The 15,916-nt window shown below is 40.6% G+C and overlaps 1 protein-coding gene across 1 annotated transcript; it reads left to right on the top strand.

The window, feature by feature from the left end:
- The first annotated feature begins 6,430 nt into the window (after positions 1-6,430).
- On the top strand, positions 6,431-15,423 carry LOC139452511 (zinc finger protein 511-like). The gene is made up of 7 exons (XM_071234017.1): positions 6,431-6,601; positions 8,349-8,498; positions 9,149-9,208; positions 12,325-12,460; positions 13,144-13,262; positions 13,887-14,129; positions 14,820-15,423. The coding sequence occupies exons 2-7, from the start codon at positions 8,353-8,355 to the stop codon at positions 14,980-14,982; spliced, it is 867 nt and encodes a 288-aa protein (XP_071090118.1). The 5' UTR covers positions 6,431-6,601; positions 8,349-8,352; the 3' UTR covers positions 14,983-15,423.
- The last annotated feature ends 493 nt before the right edge of the window (positions 15,424-15,916 follow it).

Below are 15,916 nucleotides of genomic sequence, written 5' to 3' on the forward strand. Positions count from 1 at the left end.
AAGTTGGTCGTAACTCCCATACTTTATCATAGGCTTACGACCAACGTAGCACTAAGCTCGCTTTGTGGAACGGGGCCCTGATCAGTGAAGTGTATAGAGATAGTAAGGTGTCTTTGGAGGTTCCCCAGTTGGAGCCCGTGAGGCATCTGAGTACTAGTGTGTTAAGGTCTTTACTGCATCTATTTACAAGGTGTTTAACATGAGCATCCCAGGTGAGATGTTCATCAAAGATTAACCCTAGAGATTTAGTTTGTTTTTTTGAATTTGATGGGGTTGTTGTTTAATTGAAGTTTTGGGGAGGCTGGGTGCATTTTTTTATGTTTGAATACTATTCCTGGTTTTTTTCGACATTTAATGAGAAGCCCCATTTATCTGCCCATTGTTGTATTTTATTTAGTGATTTTTTTGTAGTAGATTTTGGGCCATTTTTATGCTTCTGGTGCGGATCCAGAGGGCTCCATCCTCCGCGTACTTTGATGTGTTTTCTTTAAGGGGATGGTTCCTCAAAGAGGTCGTTTATCATTATATTGAAAAGTGTTGGGGCTTAGGATGCTGCCTTGGGGTGTGCCGTTTTCTAGGGGACACTGGTCCGATCGGGTTGGGTCGACACCCACGGTTATTTTGCGATTAGTTAGGAAGTCTTGGATGAAGTTAATTATTTATCCTTTTAGTCCTATTTTTGGAGTTTTGTATCTTTAGAAAAGTCTAGAAAAATGCCTGTTATGTATTGTCGGTTGAGTTGGCCTGTTTTGATGTCTTGATCCAGGCGGGCGAGGTTATCTAAGGTTGAGCGGCCTGGGGTGAAGCCGCTTTGGTCTGGATTTATTATATTATTTTAGGCTTGGAAGTGTTGAAGCCTATTTTTAATCATTGATTCCATAATTTTACATAGGTTAGAGGTTATGGAGATTGATCTATATGAGTTGGCCTGGTCAGTCGGTTTATTTGGTTTTGGGATTGGTATGACTAGTGCTTGTTTCCAGGGTGAAAGAACCTGGCCGTTTTGAAAGATGAAGTTGTAAAGTTTTAATAGGGTGTTAATATGCACCTGACTTCAGGCATTAACAGGCGAAATACCTCTGGATTTACGTCGGGAACAACTAACATTAAACTTCCCGGCCGCATCCCAGTCCAACATTCTCATCAAACAAATCCTAAAAAACAACATAAACTTAAAAAATCAAGCTCTCGTTCGCAATACCCCACGCCTAACCCCAATCTCACAACGAATACTAAACTACCTAAAAGAATGCAACCGAAACAACCTAAAACAAAACTACAAACCATCAAACATCTTCTCACCCAAACTTCACCTTCCCCCCCCCCCCCCCCCCCCCCCCCCCCCTCCACTATATAGTCAACACTCGCCTCCACACTAAATAAACAAACCAACCCCAACATCGCTAAAACCACCACACTAGCATACATACATGGAAAATGGCCAAATTGGTGCCACATATACACAGACGGATCCTTTGATCCTAATTCCAAACACACAGGGTTCGGCGTCCACATCTCACAACCAACAAACAAACTAAATCGTACCGACTCCCAAACAACCAGTCAATTTTCACAGCCGAACTCATGGGCATGACCACGGCCCAACACAACCCGCAACAGATTAAAAAAACACGACAAAATCCTAATACTAACCGACTCACTAAGTGGACTCACTAAAATAGGAAAACAAATAGAATTCACATGGATACCCGCGCACGTCAGAATCTACGTCAACACACAGATAAAGCGGCCAAGTCATCCCTGAAACTCCCAGAAGTAAGCTTAAACCTACCCATTTCAAAAACGGAGATCAAAAGCATCACTAAACAAAAATTCTCCCAAAAATGGCAAAATAATTACCCAAACTCAAACTGTAAACTAACAAACATACTACAAAGGCCACTAAAAAAAATTAAAATACACCATCAGTCCAAAAAATCGAAAAACTACAAACAGGCAACACCAAACTAAACAACTTCCTAAATAAAATTTTAAGAAAAACACAACAGGTAAATGCCCACACTGCAACCATCAAGAAACACCAGAGCATGCACTAATACACTACACACACTACAAACAACACAGAACAAACCTCCAAACCACATTAAACCTCCAAACCGTGCTAACTCTAGCAACACTACTTAACCCACTAAACGACCCATCAAATTATAAAGCCCTGGGCATATACTTAATCAAAACTGGCCTAATAGGCCGCATATAATCAGAAATAAATAAATAAATTAACAACCAAAACATATTACCCAAACACCTCCCTTAGTTCCTCCCCACCAATGACATTTTTCCAAAAATCTCAAAATTTCAAAATTCAAAATGTAAGCAACCCCTAAAAGTCCCGACCTGGTTTGCACCGTCTCCTCTTTGGCTTATACCTCTCCCGGCAAACACACAAAATGCCCTGGCGGGCCCGTGTGCGACAGACGCATAAAGTCGGAAAGCGCACGTAAAATACCCAACTCAAGACAAGAAATGTCACATGTTTCGGTATGTAATAAGGTTTGTTTAGAAATGTTACATGTTTCGGTATGCAATAAGGTTTCTTCAGAAATTTTACATGTTAAGGTATGTCATAAGTGTTCTCCAAATATTTCAAATGTTATAAAAAGCCTATGAGACCTGTGATAAAATTCTGTACAATTTGACATCATAATACTAGTTTATGATGCTGCTCTTCAAAGTAAATCAGTTACTAACTGAAGGGGAAAAGAAGTATTTTTATGCACTTGAAAATTGAAAGAACTGTTGTTTAGTTTGATTATATCTATTAACCATCACTCATTCCTGCAACCGTTTGTACAAATTTGTCTGTGGCTTGGCAAATTTGTTTAAAAATAAATTGTTCAAAGAAGACGGGAGTAAGAACTGAATTTGCAACCGCATGAATCCTTCCATGTTTTAAATGTTGTAAAAATGTGCCGGAAAAAAACAAATTTCTTGATTTTCAAACAGTTGTGTATTATGCGAAACTTTTATTTTTACTTTAAATATATTTACTTTAAAAAATCACATTTCTACCATGTAGAAGTATACATTGAGTGTTGACTAAGGGCCAGTACAGTTCCTTTTTTATATAATATAGCTTACTTTAGTCATTTTCGATTGAAAACCAAACATATGATAAAATCAAATAACGTTTTTTTTGCCCCTCAGGTTTTCCTAAATATCCATACTTGCTTGGTGCGTGCGTACTAAATTAAAAAAAAGTAACCATGACGTCAAAAAAATCGTTACGCAAATAAAGAAGAGTATTCTGAAATCTTGGATAGTGTAGTTCTTGTCACGTTTCTTACAAAATTGTTTCATACGATCTATGATTAAAACCAGACAAAGTACTTCTATTGTACTTGGCATAGGTGATGTAAGTAATCAGGCTGAAGCACCAGATAACACAATCTGTTACTCCGTTGACAAAATGATTTTATTACCTTTATTTGCAGTTATCAAATAGTAATATATTCATCTCTTCTTGTACTGAAGTGAAGTTTTTACAACCAGGTCACATCATTTGGCATAAGATGTACAAATACTGTGCAGTTTCAAAATATAAAATGTACAATTTATAAACATGCAAATATCTGGTTACAAATATATACACATAAAAAATACCTACAGAAGTATGGAAGCGTATTAGTGCCACAGTCTAAAATATTTTTATTATCTACGTAGATAACACTTTCATCTACGTAGATGATACTTTTATCTCCGTGTGCGATATTATCATCGAAAGTTTTGTTTGTTTGTTTATTGTTTAACGCCGCACTCAGCAATATTCCAGCTATATGACAGCGGTCTGTAAATAATCGAGTCTGGACCAGACAATCCAGCGATTGATATCATGAGCATCGATTCACGCAATTTGGATCGATGACATGCATCAACCAAGTCAGCGAGCCTGACAACCCGATCCCTTTAGTGGCCTCTTACGACAAGCATAGTCACCTTTTACGGCAAGAATAAGTGCCACAGTCTGAAAAAAACAACAACACAAATTATCATCTACGGAGATCATACTTTTTTTAGACTGTGGCACTAATACGATTCCATACAGAAGTAATGCAGTGTTTTCCTAGTAACAAACAAATCATTTCCTAAATGTAGCCATAATCTTATTTCAAAAATTAGACATACAAATAGGTAATGAAATTCATCTCCGACGTAATCGAGATTGCTTAGGTTACATTTCCGATAATTTAGGGGGATATTTTTCCTTCTCCCGGTTTCAAGCAGCAGATACTGATGTGATGTCCTGAATTTTAATACAATTGGCCAGTTAGATTTGCAAATAAATCAAATACTGCCCCATGTTACGGGTCAGCCTACATTTTGAAATACGGAAACAGAAACCAATTTTATCATATACTAGTATTATAAAGGCTTGTTTTATCATAAACTAGTATTATAAAGTCTTTTTTTATCATGTACTAGTATTATAAAGGCTTGTTTTATCATAAACTAGTATTATAAAGGCTTGTTTTATCATATACAGTATTATAAAGGCTTGTTTTATCATATACAGTATTATAAAGGCTTGTTTTATCATATACTAGTATTAAAAAGGCTTGTTTAATAATATAATAGTATTAAAAAGGCTTGTTTTATGGATGCGTCAAACCAATCTGATGAACTTGGCGTCGTGATCCCATAAATATGCAAATGAGGTCGCCTAGCGGGAACTACTTTCAAGCTCTCTATATACTTGAATGCCATATCTTCTTTGTGAATACACTTTTGACTTATATTCCCAATATGCTTAGGTAGAGGTTTCCCAATGTGTCACCGTGTTTCTGTGGACAACATGGCTGCAAGTCATTAGCACTATATAATTAATGAACCAGCTCACTCAAACATTGGACCGCCTTCGTGGTCCAGTAGTAGAGCGTCCGCCGGGAGAGCGTAAGGTCTAGGGTTCGATCCCCGGCCGAGTCCTACCAAAAGACATAAAAGTGTGTATTTGTTGTTACCCTGCCTGACGTTGGCATTAAGGTCTAAAACAAGGCCTGGTCGGCTCGGAGTCAGTATCCTGTGTCTGAGTGGGGTATTCATGTTAAACTGCGGAATGGTATCTTAGTGGGCTAGCACTATAAAATCGGCATTATTCCCGACTAGAAAAAGCAGCCACACGCACGCACGCACGCACGCACGCACACACATTCGTGCATGTACATCGCTGTCATCTTCCCGAGGCAAGGGAGTTAACTGACTGTGGACTTTTATAGTCAGTTAACGCCCTTGCCTCGGGAAGATGCGTCACAATATAAGTGTAATAATCTTCCACGCGACGTTACCCGTTTCACCCATCCTCAAATATTGTATTTGTACACGGCTTCTAAACCTACTTTATTAAGTAAACATAGTCCTACATACAGTCATGATTTTAGTAACGACATATGATAAAACACAGGGCCATGTAACTAATAATAACATATATAAGATAGCTACGCGATAAATCGCAAAAACAATGAAGAGCGAAGCGTGGTTTATTTCACGATAAAACAGTCTTCTATCATGACGTCATTTCTGGAGATTTGAACATGCCATCGCAACTTGATGACGTCGTTAATTGGACGATGTTGGTTTTTTTATAGGGAAGTGTCTAGTGAGTTGTTCCCCGAAGCTGTAGCTAGGCAACGTAGATAAACGCAACACTCAAACAATCGCATCCAGAAGTGGAAGAGATATGACAATCGGTATGGGGGGAAAAGGTACAGATAATCGACGTGAAAGTTGTGCGACTATCTGGGAAATACTAAACTTAACACCCCTGTTTATAGAATGGACTTGCCCGACACTGCCGCGGTCGGATTCTCTTCATGGAGTCATCATGATTTAAATACGGGTAAATCTACTTTTTCCTAACATTCTTAAAGGGGCTGTTGATATCTCATACGAGAAATAAACGACGTAGTCTTTGATTACCGTGCAATATAACACTGCAGGGAGAATAAACCACCCAGGGCTTAAATCGTCCTTTTATTTCTAAAAAACTCGCAGGCGAATTTCTATTCCTAATTTTTAATATAAGATACGGAAACACACTCGGCTGACCATCTCTATATCTAATGACATGTTTTGCAACTTTTCTATAGCAATATACCGTTACCCTTGTGTCCTTGAAATTTAGTCCATGAATTTTTGCATGTTTAGGGACACAAATTACATGGGCTATTATTACAGGCAACACCGGCCGCCAAGATGGTGAATGTTATGAAAGGCGTGTTGGTCGAATGTGACCCAGCAATGAAACAGTTCTTGCTTCATTTAGACGACACCAACGCTTTGGGGAAGAAGTTTGTGTTACAAGACCTAGACGACACTCACATGTTTATATCGGCGGATATTGTTGAAATATTACAGGACAAAATTGACGATTTGATGGACAGGCTCTCCTTCCCTCTGGCGGAGAAGTGAACTGTTTCCCCAACACGTGTAGGCCTATTCAGAAATCTCTACCAGACGAAGGAGAACGTGTGTGTTTAATTCATTTCATTCACTTTAAAGGTGGCCTGACCACGAGTACGAAGCTGATTTGTAATTCAATTCACGAGTGTGGCCACAAGCACAAGAGAAAGGGGAAGTAACTCTGGTATGTTTCACGCGACCAAGGCGGCTTCTCATTGCTCAAGTCTAAGTGTTTGCAAAAGTCGAGATTTTTGTCAGGTGTTTAGTGTTTGTGAATGTCGATACCTCTCACGGTCACGATTTGAGATCTAGTAAAGGAGCATGTACGATAAGTTATCACCATTTTTGGGTGTTATTTCTGAATTACGTGTAGATCTATAAAGAATTAATGTTTACCATACTGACTGCGCAACAGTGAAAAAAGTTTTCAGCTGATTTCTGTTATAGCCTACTGCGAAGAGAGGAGTGAAGGCAAGGTGAAATTGGGTTTAATGTCGCGTTTCAAGATTATTGCACTTGTATATCGACATGCGAGCATGTCAGTGTGTGTGTGTGTGTGTGTGTGTGTGTGTGGCTGCTTGTACTAGTCCAGACTAATGCCAAACTTCGTAGTGCTAGCCCACTGAGATACCATGCGACAGTTTAACATGAATACCCATCTCAGACACAGTGTACTGACTGCAAACTGACCAGTCCTCGTTTTTGCCACTTAATGCAGAGCACCATCTTTTAACATCTTTTAGTATGATGCGGCCTGTGAGTAAACCCTGGACCTTCCGCTCTCCCGGCGGACGCTGTATCACTAGTGGGGGCATGGGTGGCCCAGTCGTCTAAGGCACCGCGATTCGCTGTGCAGAGTTGTGTCCCTTGGGCACGCCAGAAACCTATGATTATGGGTTCGAATCCAGGTTCGCCCTGATTATGTTTCTAGGTTTGTCGTGCTCGTGGCTTTCGCCATTGTGGTAAATGTCAGAGACCTTCATCACTTCAAGCTTTCCTCCAACATTAAGCAGACTGGAATATTGTTAAAAGCGTTGTTAAACCCAACTCACTCACTCTACCACTAGACCACGGAGAACTTTCCTGTAGACTTCTGTATCAGTTACATCGTCTAAACAGCATGTGGCATATCACCTCTTCAGTTATACATATAGCATTTATAATTATCTTTGGAATCTCCTGCAAATATTTTGTGGGGCGGTCGGGTAGCCTAGTGGTTAACGCGTTCGCTCGTCACGCAGAAGACCCGGGTTCGATTCCCGACATGGGTACAATGTGTGAAGCCCATTTCTGATGTCCCCCGCCATGATATTGCTGGAATATTGCTAAAAGCGGCGTAAAACCATACTCACTCACTCACTCAAATATTTTGTTGATTATAATGAGTAAGAAATGTCAACACACTATGAATTTGTTGTATACCAACAGTTGCAGACCAATAAAGTAAACAATGTACAATGCTTATCAATAAAACTACTATGGATATAGCAATAGACTCAGATTGTACTGCATGTTTAAAAAAGTGCTAACTTAGGTTGTGACATTGTTTTTTCTGGGCGAAGTGACGCACAGCTTGTAAGCATATCAACTACTCTCTTCTAATGTGAGAAACTGAAAAAGAAGGCCTGATCCTGCGTGTGCTATAGCAGGGTGTCATTATTAATTGGTCCTCAGCAACAATTGTTCCCTAGTCAGTAGGCTGTGCATTGTGTATCATGGAGACCTGTCTATAACTGAGCCTAGTTTCCTCATCTCCAACAGGTGTGTGTTGTGTATGTTACAGCGTCATGGAGACCCACCTATAACTGACCCTAGTTTCCCCATCATCATGGTAGTCATGTGTTGTGTATGTTACAGCGTCATGGAGACCCACCTATAACTGACCCTAGTTTCCCCATCATCATGGTAGTCATGTGTTGTGTATGTTACAGCGTCATGGAAACACAGGCAACAGTCTGGCAGTGGAGACCCCAGAAGAGGTCACGAGATGTGCGAGACCAGTTCTTTGAGGACGGAGACCGATTCTGTTGTTACTCTGTCAAACAGCTGCCCCTTGAGACAGACACCATTGACTGTAGGAGGTGAGCCTTTGGGAACAGCTTCATGGGAAAACTAAATGAAATTGTTGATGATGATTCCAACAGTGACTAATAGAGAACAACAGATGCTAACAGTAATAACAATAGTGAACATAAGATACTAGAAAAGAACACCGCAAACAATACTGACAGTAGCAGGTGACCTCGCCCAGATGAACAGGACCAAGCTCACTGTGGTGTTCATTTCCCGATGAACGTCAGTATGTCACATGACTACGTTTTCCATCAAATGGAGAAATCCAGAACTACTTTACGGAAATTTCTCAATGTCTAAAACTTATGTCAAATAGGGATGGCATCATACTACGTCAATTTCATTTAGATTGGGGGCGATCGGGTAGCCTAGTGGTTAAAGCGTTCACTCATCACGCTGAAGACCCCGGATTGATTCCCGACATGAGTACAATGTGTAAAGCCCATTTCTGAAGTCCCCCGGCGTGATATTGCTGGAATATTGCTAAAAGCGGCGTAAAACCATACTCACTCACTCACTCACTTTAACATTTGTAGAGGGCACCCAAATATTGGTATATCCATATTTGGAAGAGTGGATTGCCCTGGGACTTCATGATCTTGATGCTGCATTGTACATTTGACAGAACATTCCTCAGTGTTGCTCTCTTGTATTTCAGGATACCTCAGTTCCCCTGCAGTATTGCTGGATGTCCCGAGACCTTTGATACCCTTCTTGGGTAAGTGTACAACTATGGGTCCACATTGCATTCCGCGGTTGTGTAACATGTTGCAAAGTTGTCTGCAGAATAATCAAAATCTGGTTGCAGAATTTACGAAAATTGACCTCAGAATTTTATATTTTTGGCTGAGAAATACAGCTGAACTGAACACTTCCTACGTCGACACCCTGGGGGATGATTGGGCAGAAAACTGTATTCGACGGAATAAGCGCCCCGCTCTAATAAGCCCCCATGGCGGTATTTGCTAATATATTGGCTAGTGAACAATCACAATTAGCACCCCTTCCGATTGATCAATGTACACAAGACTTATTTATTCCCATCCAATACGCACTCGTGTGTTATATGCCCCCTTAATTATGGGCAATTAATTCTAGAAAAATATATCTGCCGTACATAAACATTTCAGGCTGTCAGCATTAACCACCCTATTTCACCTCACCTCACCTCACCTCACCTCACCTCACCTCACCTCACCTCACCTCAAAACTTTGGGACTCAGGGGACCACTAATTACTAATTTTAAGGGTCCTTACAAGAAACATGAAGGTCCTGTAAAGTAATGAAATGCCATACTGTAAGATTTGATAATTACTTATCAAGGATTTGGTGCAATGAAAATCATTGTGTATCCTTCGGGACAAAATTTTATTTTTTTTGCATTCATTATACATTTGTGCGTCCTTGACATACATTTCCGCATCTCGTAAAATGCTGTGTGTGCTAAAATGTTGAACGAGATGTTAACACTTGTTTCACATATGTGACCTTGTGATTCAATCTCATTTGCTACTGCTAAACAAAGATCTGAGGACATCCCATTAAGGGTCACGTCATAACGACCTTTCATCCGACCAATCAAAGATTGCCTTGTGATTGATCCTATCAGCAACACTATCATCAAAGGGACAACCAAGAGACATTCTCTCACTCAGATTAGAGGATTAGATGATTTGTCCTCTGGCTCGAGTCGTACTTCTAGTCTCCGAAGTGTGTCATATTCTGCTCCATTAGTCCAGGTTGTGATCGTCTGTGATAAACCAGTTTTGGAGGGGGTGGTAACCAGTTCATTTTCTAATCACAAATCAGTAAATCTTGTGACAAGTTGCCCACCAATGAATTATAAGATCACCTTGATCAAGAGCATGGCACAAATAAATTTGGTTGCATACCGATGTATTGATGCAAGTACCTATGCTGTCCTAAAGCGCACATGAGGGGCGGTCGGGTAGCCTAGTGGTTTAAGGTTCACTCGTCACCCCGAAGACCCGGGTTCGCTTCTCGACATTGGTACAATGCGTGAAGCCCATTCCTGGGGTCCCCCGTCATGATATTGCTGGAATATTGCTAAAAGGGGCGTGAAACCATACTCACTCACTCACAATCATAGTGGTATATATAATACTGTTGACATTGATATATCTATGATGGTAAAGTTATTAATATTTGTTCATAATTAATCTTTTCAAAGTAATAGCTGCATTGTTGTAATGTTATTTTATAATGATGTAGATCTGCACATGAAGACATGCAGATATTGCTAAAATTGAAACCCACAACGTTGTGTGTTCGTATATTAATTTTAACCATGAACCATACTTCTCCATGAGGGTTACCTCCCTAATGGCAATATGTTTACTCCTGTAGCCTGAACCGTCAATGATTCACACTGTCCAAAAGTGCTAATATCTTGCTACACAAAAACTGGCTCAACTTTTCCAGATATGCTATAGGCCTATCCCCAACCCTCTCGACAGGCAGACCTTGTTACATGGAAATGGGTCAACATTTCCCCAATACCGATATGCTATAGGCCTGTCCCCAACCCTCTAGACAGGCAGACCTTGTTACATGGAAATGGGTCAACATTTCCCCAATACCGATATGCTATAGGCCTGTCCCCAACCCTCTCGACAGGCAGAACAGCTTCATGGAAATGGGTCAACTTTTCACCACAACAAAATGCCCTGCCTTTTGCCTCCTTGGCTACAGGCAAAGAGTGCAAGCGCACCGGGCTTGGCTCCCTGTTATGATTGTTGCCTGTGAACCTTTATATGTTTAATAATAATAATTTATTGTTAGGAATGTTTAAAACATATTTTCATAATTATTTATGTATTTCGTATGTATGCATTTCATCATACACTTGAGACAAAGATGGAGTTTCATTTCAGAAATATGCATATTTGCGTGAAATATGCATCAGAAATGCAGAAATACACAGTAAAATATAATCCAAGCGTATCAAATACGCAACGAACATTACAGATACGCTACAAAAATAAAACTTGTGCGTATCATCAAAATATTGTGCACCATACATCGCAGCTTCCTTTGTTGAATGTGGACCAGTATTCGTAGTACATTGATCAAGCCTTCTTGTTCAAGTAGATATTTATTCTTTCATTCAAAGTCATATATGTCTAGTTTCTTGCATTTCATCAGAAGAGTTAAGACAAAGGGTTGTCATCTTGTTAGTCATCTGCCTCTGTGTCATATGATGTATGTTCTTTCAAGGCGAATATTTGCCGTGTCAGACAACTAAAGCATAGAAATCTATTTGTCAGACGTTCTGACACTTGTCATGAACCGCCAAGTCCTGCATGGTATTTCTGCCCCAAGCATGTCATCGTCCAATGAAACTCTAGTGACTGCAGACTTCTCCTTAAAAGGAAATTGTTGTCAACCAACAGTGAAACAAGTGGTACTTGTTGTACCTGCAAACAAGGAGATTAATCATGATCCATTGAATATATATTATTATTTGGCCTCGTTTAGACCTTAATAGGCAGAAATCAAAAATAGTTTTATTCACTGGAGTATCCAGTGAGAGATGAATGCACCTCCTTTTGTGTCAGACATACATGGTGTCTCTGCCCTCAGCTTTGTGACTTGGGTATTACCCCACCTTTTTCAAAATTCTGCTTCCTGCATCCTGTTATTTATTTATTTTTATCCCCCGCCGGGCCAGAATGGCCGAATTCATGTGGGGGATGTTGTGCTCTCAGAGCACTCTTGTTAAAAAGGTTATGGTCAAGGACTCTTCATTGCAGGGGGTATGAATGACCACATGAGACATAATCTCACAGAGTCTCTGGCTTCCTCTGTTCCAGGTATGAGAGTCACTACAACAGCGTCCACCGTCACACGTGCAGCGAGTGTCGACGCGCCTATCCTTCCAATCACTTGCTGGAGATACACCTGAGAGAAGCCCATGATCCTCTCTTTTCACTCCAATCTGGGGACAAGGTCAGGCATTAGAGAGTGTTATCTCCCTTATTCTGTATGTTTGCCATTACAGGCGACTATGCTTGTTGTAAGAGGCGACTAATGAGATCAGGTGGTCAGGCTCGCTGACTTGGTTGATGTATGTCATCACATCCCAATTGTGTAGATCGATGCTCATGATGTCAATCACTGGAATGTGTGGTCCAGACTCGATTATTTTGATTATTATTTCACATAGCTGGAATATTGCGGAGTTAAACAACAAACTCTCTCTCCCTCTCTCAAACTCTCTCTCTCTCTCTCTCCCTCTCTCTCTCTCTCTCTCTGAATGCATATTTGGTTCTCTGAACTCTTCTCCTTTGAAATTGCTGTAAAGTGGCTGTCTTTGTTGACATTTTTGTTTGTTTGTTAGGGATGGGAGGAATGAGTTCATCATGTTTATGTGACAAATAACATTATTACTCCTGTTTATGTTTATTATTGATGTGATAGCACAATAAAATTGTCATCAGTCCCGAGTAGTACAGACGCCGTACCCACATGCATACGCGTGGCAATAGGAGTATAATAATCATGAACGTCATGTTAAACCCCATCTTTCCTCACCTTTTCCAAAAAGCTGTATCTGTTTGTGTGTATCAACATGGCTGAATCTTTCTCTGGCCTGCAGAAGTATCTATGATGCTGATGTTCGACTGTTTCAGTTTGTGTGTCTGGTTCAAGGATGTGGGCAGACATTCAGTGCCCCGAAGAGCCGGAAGAACCACATGGTCAAGAAGCACAAGTACCCTGCCAACTACAGATTTGATAGAGCCAAACCAGGGTGAGCAGGGGCATCTGACAAAATCAGGACCCATGAAGACCCCGGGGAGAATAGTCCTTCATCAACCCACGCTGACTATGCTTGTTGTGAGAGGCAACTAACGGGGTCGGGTGGTCAGGCTCACTGATTTGTCTGATGCATGTCATTGTATCCCAATTGCATGGATTGATGCTCATGATGTCAATCACTGGATTGTCTGGTCCAGACTTGATTGTTTACAGACTGCCGTCATATAGCTGGAGTATTGCTGAGTGCGCCATTAAACAACAAACAAACAAACAAACAAACAAACCATAAAAATCGAGTGAGTGAGTATGGTACAGTGCAGGGTACACCAGAAATGGGCTTCACACATTGTACTCATGTGGGGAATCGAACCCGGGTCTTCGGTGTGACGAGCCAACGCTTTAACAACTAGGCTACCCGACCACCCCTGCCTTGTATAACATTACTTTAGAGAAACAGCTGTCTGTACCAAATTCGCTAAATGTGGATGTCAGCTGCAATGACATTGTTATTTAATGCCTGTTGAATGCAAACAATTAACATGCAAGTGGGTGAAATAATATGTTGACCTCATGTTGTCCTCTCAGGTGTAGGTAAAGTGTTTGTGTTTGATTCCAGAAAGGCAGCTGTGAGGCAGAGTGAGGCGGGGGGTGACATGGTAGCTGCATGTCAGAGTGAGGCCGGGGGTGACATGGCTGCTGATAGGCAGAGTGAGGCCGGGGGTGACATGGCTGCTGATAGGCAGAGTGAGGCCAGGGGTGACATGGCTGCTGATAGGCAGAGTGAGGCAGGAGACATGGAGGTGGTGGAGAAGGAGAACATTCCCCAGGAGGGCACTGCCCGACGTGTGTTCAGTTACAAGTAAGTACGCTCGCTATACAGTGGAGCTTCATGCAGACTTGTACAGATTATTTCATGAATGTTTGCGTCATAATCATTTTAAGAAAAAAATGTTACAATCTATTTATTTCGTGCACAAGAGCAAGGAATTCAGCATTTCTGACCTGAGTTTGAAGGGAGATATAGGAATGGGTGCATGTTTCCGGTGCAGAACTCAAAACCATGAGAGATATCTTAACCAAACTTGTCACACGGATAGGTCTAGTGGTGAACTGGTGCTTTTTGATAGTTTGGGATGTTTAAACAAATATTTTTTCCGAGTTTCCATAGCAATGACTTTGACTAAGTTAACGGCGTTAGTGATCGTTTCCGGAGGGCTACTGCCTTGCACAGAAATGGACATGTCATAATGGCGGGGGATAAGATTATTTCATTCTCTTTTTGTTTTACATTAAAAGATTAAGTAATATTGAAATTGTTTTATTAAAAAAAATTCTGTTTAGCCGAAAGGTGTTGGAAATTGAACGTGTGACATAATGTGTTGCAGAAAAAAAGGATTAAAAAAAAGAAGTAATATGTGAAAAATGTTTAAGCGATAAAAACCACAAGACCCAGAGAGCTTAAGCTTTGTGAAGGATGACCGTATGACTGTATGACTAACTGGTGTTTGTTTTCTGTCTGTGGTTTTAACATTGTTGTTTTATTTTCCAGAGTGCCTCAGAATATATGTTTCGGTCATGGATCTACGCGGAGCTTCCAGAGACCTCGGGGGCGCCGGAAACCCAAACATTGGCACCAGTCCAACATGGAGACGGACACAACAGTTCACATTGAGAATGTGGACATGGGAGAACTGAAAGATGCACTAGAATAAGGAATATCATAAACACATCTCTATGTTAAATTTTGTATATTTTTTGTTTGCATTTTGGCTTCATTGCTATGCCACCAGTTGTGAAGCTTGTGGTCACTCCCTGGCATGGTCAGTGCCCGGTGTTGCCTTCTCTCAGGTGCTGATGGACAATGAAGGAATAGCCATATATATCTGAAAATAGCCATGGGCAGGTGAACCAACAATTTGACTTCCCAAGATGATAGTTTAGTGTGGATGGTTATAGAACCCAATATTCCAGGTGTGAGATGAACTTCAAAAGTGTCGGATGAATAAATATGAAGATTTTATTTCAGGAAAGAAAAATGAATGCCAGTTTCATGTTTGTCGGTCATTTTCCCAGTTGTTGGTGTTTGGAGAAAGTAAAGATTTTCCAAGTTAGGTTGACAAGTTATTCTGCCATGCATTGTACAGTGTGTTTTGGGTCATAAATTATCACATACACTACTGACAAGTCTTTTGTATTTTTTATGATTACATTTTGCATTCATATCAGTTTAATCCTAAGAGGTGATTTAACGGAATGGGTGGTCAGACTCGATGACTTGTTCAATAGCTTGTCGTCTTACCCTAACAATGTAGACCATTGCTTATAATATCAATCACTGGAGTGTCTTGTCCACTCTCGATTATTTACAGGATGCCATCATACAGCTTGAATATTATGATGAATGTGACCTTGAACATCAAACAAACATTAAAATCTACACAACTTGAGATGAGGCAGTCACATCATCATCATCAGCAGCAGCAGCAGCAGCAGCAGCAGCATGGTTTATGTTCACAGGTTATTACAGGGTGTCCTGGCTGTCCTGTTGTTAATTGTTACACCAGCAGAACAAGGACATCATTCGAAACATGCAATGCTACGACAGGTCCTTGTTAGTGTATGGTACTACACAAAGTCAACCAGGCC

The sequence above is a fragment of the Haliotis cracherodii genome, unplaced genomic scaffold, assembly GCF_022045235.1.
Source record: "Haliotis cracherodii isolate W230 unplaced genomic scaffold, xgHalCrac1.p SCAF_9, whole genome shotgun sequence".
Lineage (NCBI taxonomy): Eukaryota > Metazoa > Mollusca > Gastropoda > Lepetellida > Haliotidae > Haliotis > Haliotis cracherodii.

Coding starts and splice junctions, on each gene's coding strand:
- LOC139452511 (XM_071234017.1), top strand. CDS start 8,353: ATGGAAACACAGGCAACAGTCTGGCAGTGGAGACCCCAGAAGAGGTCA. Junction 9,209..12,324: donor ACCTTTGATACCCTTCTTGG/GTAAGTGTACAA, acceptor CCTCTGTTCCAG/GTATGAGAGTCACTACAACA. Junction 14,130..14,819: donor CGACGTGTGTTCAGTTACAA/GTAAGTACGCTC, acceptor TTTATTTTCCAG/AGTGCCTCAGAATATATGTT.